Source organism: Ruditapes philippinarum, unplaced genomic scaffold (genome assembly GCF_026571515.1).
Source record: "Ruditapes philippinarum isolate M1 unplaced genomic scaffold, ASM2657151v2 ctg8892_1_1_1_1, whole genome shotgun sequence".
NCBI lineage: Eukaryota > Metazoa > Mollusca > Bivalvia > Venerida > Veneridae > Ruditapes > Ruditapes philippinarum.
The window spans coordinates 1-9,702 of record NW_026859634.1 but is presented as its reverse complement, the minus strand read 5'-3'; the positions used below and the strand labels follow the sequence as shown (position 1 = coordinate 9,702).

At 35.5% G+C, this 9,702-nt stretch overlaps 1 protein-coding gene across 1 annotated transcript; it reads left to right on the top strand.

The window, feature by feature from the left end:
- The first annotated feature begins 984 nt into the window (after positions 1-984).
- Positions 985-1,912, top strand: LOC132757309 (uncharacterized). The gene is made up of 2 exons (XM_060748557.1): positions 985-1,065; positions 1,130-1,912. The coding sequence occupies exons 1-2, from the start codon at positions 985-987 to the stop codon at positions 1,910-1,912; spliced, it is 864 nt and encodes a 287-aa protein (XP_060604540.1).
- Positions 1,913-9,702: the final 7,790 nt, after the last annotated feature.

Sequence of the window (9,702 nt, the reverse complement as noted above, 5' to 3'; positions counted from 1 at the left end):
ACGTCCTAAATAATAAACAATTCATAAATCTGCGTCAAAGTCAAGTACCGTAGTGTTATTGGCGTGTGTTGTATGATTGATACTTAAGTATTGGACCATCTTAAATACATGCATATGAAAGCCTAATAGTATCAAATAAAATATAAAAAGGCATAGTAAGTCGAATCAAAAGTCGTAATAATGCAAATCAGAAGTCGTTATATATCGTCAATTTAATACCATATAAGTACTATTAAAATGGCAAAGTAACGTAAGAAAGGAAGAACAATATTAACCTGAATTTATTGCTGAAGATATATACTGGTAAATATGCCTTGTTCTTATATTTTCGGTGGTTCTCATATTTTCGTGGCGTCCTTTCCGGTCGCGAATGACAGCTCGCGCAATTGATTTACTATCCGAAAAGCACTCAAGTTTTTGCCGACACTTGTTTCTATCAAATACTACCGCTAGAATGCGTTTTAAACAGGTAAACTATATAAAATGGAGTTAAATATTTATAATAATGCCCTTAAAATATAGTAAATTTGCAATATTTTTGCAACTTTTTTGTGTTGAAATTGAAATTTTCCGTCCTAAGTATGCCATATTTGTCTACCTTGAGTGAACGCTTGAGTTTGTATAATGCGCAACATAAGTTTGTCGCATCATGTTAACCTATGTTCAATTAAAAATCAATAAAGAGCGTCAAATAGACGTTTTTGTCGTTTATTATTTATTATTCCTAGGGTAGTTTAAAGTAAAATCCATGCTTATTTACACTTTATAATTCTTTGGAATCTATTCCTCCATACTTTAAAAAAAGAAAACAAATTAATATTCCAGATAAAACGAGTGTTTTCCTAATATTTCAACACCCTTTCTTCCCGGGAAATCCTCCGAGATCACATATCTGGTGCCGTTGATCCCGATAATTGTAGGACTGGTCCAAACACCTCCCTTTCATATGATCAGGAAGAGGTCCTTGTCAATCATGTCGAGACTATGGCAGAACTTGGATACCGATATTCCAACAGCAAGTTGAAGCAGCTGGCAGGAGCTATGGCTTATGAAATGAAAGCCACAGTACACATCAAGTCAATGAGCAACAATTGGTTGTATGGGTTCTTGACGGCTCTGGAGCATAAAGCCTAGAAAATTAGAAAGGTCGAGAGCAAAGTCTTCTACACCAGAGAAGGTGACCGGTTATTTCAAGAAGCTTGAGGAGGTTCTCAAACAACACAACTTATTGGAAAAACCACAACACATCTACAACCTTGATGAGAACGGCTTGCAGACAGACCACCGTCCATATAATGTTGTTGCTAATTCAAATTCTAAGTGTCAGGCCATCACTTCACCGAGAAGCTCTACTACAACTCTAATTGGATGTGTGAACGCCCTTCGTCAGTTGCTACCTCCTTTCTTTGTTTTCAAGGGGAAACGATTTAACCCAGATCTGATGAAAGGCAGCTCTGTTGGCGCTAAGGGGGTCATGTCAGACTCTGGTTGGTCCAATGCTGCTATATTCCAGCAATATTTGGAAGAGCATTTTCTGCCAAATGCCAGACCTTGCCCAGAAGACAAACAGCCAATCATTCTTATCTATGACGAACACAGTTCGCATAAATCCCCAAAACTTATTAATTGGGCTAGGGAAAGAGGACTGATACTGTTTGTATTGCCAGCTCGTATCTCGCACCTGCTACAACCACTGGATGTTGCCGTATTTGGGTCCTCCAAGAATAATTATTATTCAGAATGTTCCAGTTTCATGAGCAGGTGTATCGGTCAGATTATCACAAGGTATGAGCTTTGCAGTATTGCTTGTAAAGCTTACACCCGAGCTATGTCACCGTCGAACATCCAGTCAGCTTTCCGGAAGACAGGCATAGTCCCTATAGACCCGACCGTCGTATCTTTGGAGAAGTAATTTCCTTGTGAAAGCTTTCGAGAGAAAAAAACCAGTGCAGAAAGTCAAGTCTTTAAAGACAGGCAAAGAAGAGGCCGAATCATTCCTCCTTCAGAAGGAAGAAAATATGTCCAACATCGCCTTGTCATGCCCTAAATATAAGGTCGCCAAAGACACCAGGCCAGAAGCTGGAGGTAGAGCTATCACTGACGACGACTATGTCATGGAAATTGACCAATATTCACAGCAACGAGCTCAACGTACACATGTTCGCCAAAAAGCCACTAAACCAAGTCAATAAGTCAACGCAACAGTCAAATAGCTTCAAGCAGTGGTCTTAACCAAGCCAGAAACTTACCACCTACAGTTTCTCCATCTGATTCCGAGGACGAAGACGATTTGGTCGCTGAATCTGATGTATGCTGCATGTGTAAGAAGCTGTTGCCGTCGAATCTGCACAATTTGTCTATGCTAAAGATCGTTAATTGGGCTCAGTGCGATGATTGTGGACATTGGACGCACCTGTCGTTCTGCACTACAGTTAGAGTTGTCAGACGCCATTCCACTTTTCTGTGTCCTCATTTGGCTGTTTAGATATGTTTAGCAGTTCATAAAGTTCATTGTATTTTTTTTATTTCACAATCCTTTAATGAAGTAAATATATGTTGAATGTCAAAAGATTTTCATGTTCTTTGTTAATGTTATTAGAATTATTTTAATTATTTTTTTTCCCATTTTTAACGTATTTTCAACTACATGTAGCAACAATAAAGAACACAAAAAGTATCTTCGCCTAAGAATTCATCACCGAGTCTTATAACTTAACTTTAACTGATGTCTCGAACTAACTGAGTGCAGTATAAAATTTGAGCGCGTGCAGCGTTACTACCGAAACGAGGCCATCCAATCAAAATCCCCGAAAATATGAGACAGCTTCCGAGCGACCATTCGGAACTGCCTCGGCTATTATCTATAATATTAACATCAGAAACAATACGGATTGAAAGTAGTTCTACCACGTGGTTTACAGATGTGATAATGTAAAACGAATGTATATACATGTATTTGACATCTGATGTCTGTTCCGGTACTCTTATCCTTGAAAATATGTCTGACAACAATTTCTAATTTAAATATGCCCACTGATGTTCAATTGTAAATAAATCCGAATGTCAACAGGTTGGTTTTTTGTACTTTCGGTTTCTACAGCCATATAAGTAAATATATAAATAATGTATTGTTTGCTTTTGTACCTATGAATTCACTTATTATAGGTGGACTTTTACTACATATATTGGAAATAAACGTGTCAACAACTGCCAGCATTAAATTACTATTTGTTTACATGTTTAGTTTCTTAGCGTAGGTAAGACCGGAATACCGCATCCGGTCTGTGTATTCATACTATTGTGTTCGAGGTCCTTATTCGAAGACTGACGACAAGGGCCGAGTAGTTGCGATTGCCGAGCGACACGGACTACAGATAGTGAAAGTAGAGAGGTTAGGATTTCATAAATAAATGGTTTAATTTCGTATTTTAAACAGTTTCTTTTCGTTTGACATAGTTTTTACTTGCTGTTGATGTTTTTTCTCTTCCATTTATTATTAATCTAAAAACGGTAGCGTAAATTTAAAACGTTAAACACTAATGACAACTCTTTGTTATTTGTCAATATAATGTGACTGGGTGAATTATAGGTCCATTTTGCTGGCTGAAATACAATTACACTGAATTCACATGTATCACATCATTTATTTTAGACGAGTAACAATCGTTTGTGCGCCATATGTTCTATTATCTACGGTTATGTCCTGTATAATTACTTAGTAACCTGGTAATATCTTCTAATTATGTGATTGTGGTTCCTCATTAGGCTGTATGTAATATGCTATATGAAAAACGTGAAGTATAAGACAGTCACAAGACAGGGTGAACATGTAATAAACCACAGGAAATTGACATTCTATATGTAAATAATTAAAAAATAACGGCAAATATACCCCTCAATACTATAAATAAACCAAAATTATTTGTTTACATTTGAGTAAATATTGCCAATTTATTATTATGCAATGCTTTGATTTAAAATATTAGCGGTTGTAAAAGGAATAATTTTATATTGTGTATCGAAATTGCTGAACTAGTTTGTTAACATTGATTTTCCACGTGTGTAATTAGATAAAATGTATATAGGCGTTGCATTCCTTGTGTTTATTTATAATATAGAGGGGTATGTGTATAGGATATCGACCGAGAACGAGGTCTTTCTGTTTAGGAAAGACCTGGTCATGAATTTCATGTGACACCGAGAGCGCGTAGGCCGATATCCAACTTACATACCGTCAAACTATTGCACGCCCGTTTAACTCACAACGAGTGAAAAATGTCCATCGGTAAAAATGTTGTGAGCAACTTCCGTTCCTCGTTGTGAGCACCCATCTTTGACGAATGACAAGATAAACAAGGTGAGTTTTTCATAGTTTTTAAAGATTACAGACATTTATGTAAAAATATCGAAATGCAGTTAGCTAGCGTTGTGTTTTCCGAGTATGCACATGTAAAGATATTGCCTGTTGGTGGACAATTTGATGGAAATACCGTGCGACGCAGTCACTCGGGGTAGCAGGAAAACTGGAGACAACTTCTCTTTAGACCTAATTTAACATTGAAAACGTCGATTCTGTTGACGTTTTTTGTGCATTTTAACCTTAAACAGATGTCCACAAGTCTTCAGCGTAAATTATTATCTGAAAGTCTTCATAGAAACGAACATATACCCTTTTTTGCTTTAATCCTCGTTGTGAGCACCATAACCTCCTTGTCAGCAAGACAAGCGCAGTGCGTGTATGGTTTTAATGTGTAATTCAGATGGCTCGGGTGTAAGCTTTACAAGCAATACAGCAATTAAAACGTTTTTGCACAGCAGCATTTCTTTGCAAGACGTTGTGCATACCCCAAAGGAATGCATATTAGTTTTGAACTGTCCATCTGTCAGTCCGTCAATTTGTCCGAAAACTAAACATTGGCCATAACTTCCTTATAAGTAAACGGATTTGATTCATATTTGAACACAACATCCCTTGGAACAAGACCTTCCTACGGACCTGTATTTTTTTTTACCTTGGCCCCTGATTGGCCTTTACCTTGAAGGTCAAATTGTCCAAAAACATTTAAGATTGGCCATAATGTCCTGGCAAAATGTTAAGGCACAACACATCTTTGGACAAGGCCTTTCAGCTATCCTATATTCTTTTGACCTTGACCCCTGAATGACCTTCACCTTGAAGGTCAAATTGTCCAAAATTTAAAAATTGGTCATAACTTCCTTAATTATTAGCATACGGATTTTACTCATATTTTGAAACAACAAACAGGCAAGACCTTCAAACTGATCTGTATTTTTTTTACCTTGTACCCTGAATGACCTTCTAGAACATCCAAAAACTTTAACATTGGTCATAACTTCTTTATAAGTAAGTTAAATTAATTCATATTTGGACACAATGCCCCTTTGGACAAGACCTTCCAACTGACCTATATTTATTTCACCTTGACATTGAATGACCTTCATATTGAAGATCTAATTGTCAAAAATCAAATAATCTATCTGGTCCATAAATCAAAGGACAAACACCACTTCGGGGGCATTGTCAACTTACCGTGATAGTTCTTGTTTTTCATAACTTGGTCAGTCTTCAGCTCAGGATAAACATATGTATGTGTGTATCACACAGATTGTGAAATTGTTGAAATATTCATAAAATCCCCGTGATGTTCACTCGTGCCACACTAGAGTATACGAAATAAAATAGCTAATTTACCTCCACTGATTAGTTCTTCTGTTAATCTGATGACTTGTGAATATGAAAAATATTATTTTCAAAAAAGAAGAAGAAAAACTATTGTACAAAAACGTTTTGATTGCTTTTGGTAGATTGAAAATTGTATTCTTGCCATTTGAATTACATATTAAAACCAGACAAGGACTGCGCTTTTCTTGCTCACAACGAGGTTATGGTGCTCACAACGAGGATTGAAGCAAAAAAGGGTATATCTTCGTTTCTATGAAGACTTTCAGATTATAATTTACGCTGAAGACTTGTGGGCTTGTTTTAGGTTAGAATGCACAAAACGTCACCAGAATCGACGTTTTCAATGTTAAATTAGGTCTAAAGAGAAGTTGTCTCCAGTTTTCCTGCTACCCCGAGTGACTGCGTCGCACGGTACTTCCATCAACTTGTCCACCAACAGGCAATATCTTTACATGTGCATACTCGGAAAACACATCGCTAGCTAACTGCATTTCGATATTTTTACATAAATGTCTGTAATCTTTAAAAACTATGAAAAACTCACCTTGTTTATCGTGTCATACGTCAAAGATGGGTGCTCACAACGAGGAACGGAAGTTGCTCACAACATTTTTACCGATGGACATTTTTCATTCGTTGTGAGTTAAACGGGCGTGTATTGGCCTGAGCAATGGCTGATCCGAAGCATTTGATGTAATGCACAAATATTATTTTTATTATTTACATAACGCATATAAGTTTTTTTCAACGTTGTTATTAAATACAAGATATATTTTGTATTTAACTTTGCTTTTCCCTTTAAGATAATAATAAACTAGAAATGTGTCATCATGCTACGGATGCCCCCGCATGCAGCCAAAATTTCAGATGTTATAATATTTAGTTCCAGATTTGTTTGCACAAATTATTTTTTACATTTTAAGTTCAAAGCCCTTAAAACTTTTCAATGTTAACACAAACCATTTTCATACAATGTTCAAGGCACTGAAATTATTCAGTCTTATTCTTTTAAAAATAGCATATTGCATATTTGTAGCCAAAATAATGGCTACATACATTTCCACAAAAGTATGAGTGCTGAAACTGAAAGTTCAAAATTTTTTCAACATTCAGGAAAGATAAGTTTGTCCAAAATCAAATTCAAACTTAAACTGCTTATTCCTAAGATGCATCTATATTTTTTTCAAAGTGAAAGGGACATAACTCTGCCAATAAATCATCAAACCATGACCAAATTCCAACTTGACCTGCCCATTCCTTTGACATATCCATATGTCAAATTTGTGTTTGAATATGTATCACTGTAGGGTAGATAATGAACAGAAACTGTAAATTTCATATTTTTTTCAAAGTGAAAGGGGCATTACTATGCCAAACATTCATTGAACCATGACCAAATTCGAACTTGGCCTGGACATTCCAAAAACATATCCATATGTCAATTTTGAGTTGAATGTGTTGTACCGTTGCGGAGATAATGAACGGAAACTGAAAATTTCATATTATTTTCAAAGTGAAAGGGGCATAACTCTGCCAAAAATTATTGAACCATGACCAAATTTGAACTTGACCTGCGCATTCCTTTGACGTATCCATATGTAAAGTTTGATTTGAATGTGTTATACCGTTGGGGAGATAATGAACGGAAACTGAAAATTTCATATTATTTTCAGTGTAAAAAAGGGGCATAACTCTGCCAAAAATCATCAAACCATGACCAAATTCGAACTTGACCTGTATTTTCTCATGAAATATCCATATGTCAAGTTTGAGTTGAATGTGTTGTATCGTTGGGGAGATAATGAACGGAAACTGAAAATTTCATATTATTTTCAGTGTAAAAAGGGGCATAACTCTGCAAAAAATCATCAAACCATGACCAAATTCGAACTTGACCTGTATTCTCTCATGAAATATCCATATGTAAAATTTGAGTTGAATGTGTGCAACCGTTCTTAAAATAATGAACGGAAACTGATGATGACGGAATGACAGAATGACGGAATGACGGAACAGGGTAACACTATATGCCCCCGCCATGTAATGGCGGGGGCATAAAAAGCTAAATGTGCAACTTGTCAATAATAAAGTGAATAGGTCTGTAATGGAAGATGTGTTACAGAATGATTAATTATGTTGGTAGTATTTCGTATCAGACAATGCAGATTCTAGGAAATTTGCCCTCGGACAGTTGCCTTCTCGGACGTTTTTTTTTTTCTTTTTTGCTGTTGCGACTTGTCACTCTCGTGTATAGATTTTTTGTATGCCAATGGAAACATAATTATAGTTCATTTATTTATGGATGCTATTTTGACTATCACAAATTTGTGCGATATTTTTTGTGTATTTAAGCACAATGAAATTTCGGCAATAGGCGATGAATTTGGGTAGCAAACAATTCAACAATTAAATTATTTTAACATTTCTTAAAACAAGGAGGGGGGCACATGCCCGTCCTTCCAAAGACATGAGGGGGCAAATGACCGCTACCGCAAAAAGGGAGCAAACATCCGAGGGGGCAACTGTCCGGTGGGTAATGTCCTGGTACCCAAGAGACTACAAAAAACTGGCAAGTGTGAGATATATGAATCGAAACTATATTTTATATACTGCAGTAGCAGGTTATAAAGTGTTCTAGAATAAAATATGATCGGTCATCATAAATTTTTTATACTAAGTCACTAATAACTTTATTAACATTTTAAAATCGTAAGTATGCTGTGATTACTGCTTCATAGTTTCATAGATATAAACTTGAAGCATCCATTTTGTTACATTGTGAACTTAATGACAGAAGAACCACTTAGATTACTATGACATTGAAAAATGACGCGATTAAATAAATAATTAAACGTGTCCTAACTTTGATATGCTATCCATTATTTTTATAGACGGATGTTGGAATAATTATGGCTAAGTGCATTCAATAAACATTATCTTGTTTTACACACCTCCTCTATTGTTTGTGACAGGTCTATATTTTTCGGATAGACCTGCTTAAACAAAAGAAAGTCCGTTATGAGGTCTATCTTTTGCAGGTGCACAGGTCTATTCAAGTCAGACAGACCCGGTCATGAAATACACGTTAAATAATGACCTGCCAAAGCGCAGACAAAGAAAACATGAAATGCAATCAAAAATTTAAAATTGAAATAAAATGTAAATGATTGTCATAATGTTCCTGTCTTACAAAATCGGGATACATTCTTTAAACAAGATAATGTTTATTGAATGCACAACATCCCTATATCAAATATTTGAATAACATTAATGTATATCATATCAAAGTTAGGAGACATTTAACATTTATTTAATCGCGTCATTTTTCAAAGAAATGGTAATCTAAGAGGTTCTTCTATCATTAAGTTCACAATATAACAAAATGGACGTTTCAAGTTCATATCTATGAAACTATATAGCAGTAATCACAGCATAATTATTACGATTTTAAAATGTTAATAAAGTTATAAGTGATTAAGTATAAAAATTTATGATGAACGATCATATTTTATTCTAGAACACTTTATAATCTGCTATATAAAATATAGTTTCGGTTCTTGATATTACACTTGCCAACAATATACATATGTAAGTCTTTCGTTGTCTGTTGGGTATCTGGACATTGCCCTCCGGACAATTGCCCCCTCGGAAGTTTGCCCCCTTTTTCCAGTGGCGGTTATTTGCCCCTCATATCTTTGGAAGGGATGGACATTTGCCTCCTTCCTTGTTTTAAAAATGTTAAAATGTTTAACTGTTGAATTGATAGCTACCAAAATTCATCGCCTATTGTCGAAATTTTATTGTGCTTAAATACACAAAATTCCGTGCAAATTTGTGAAAGTCAAAATAGCATCCATAAATAAATGAACTATAATGTTTCCATTGACATACAAAAATCTATGCACGAGATGACAAGTGACAACAGCAACTGTCCAGGGACAAATGTCCTAGAATCTGCATTGTCTGATACGCATTTCTATCAAAATTTTATCAGAATG

Excerpts from the sequence above, each read along its gene's own strand:
- LOC132757309 (XM_060748557.1), top strand. The coding sequence starts at position 985 with ATGGCAGAACTTGGATACCGATATTCCAACAGCAAGTTGAAGCAGCTG. Across the intron at positions 1,066-1,129 it reads CTTATGAAATGAAAGCCACA|CCTAGAAAATTAGAAAGGTC; the intron begins GTACACATCAAG and ends TGGAGCATAAAG.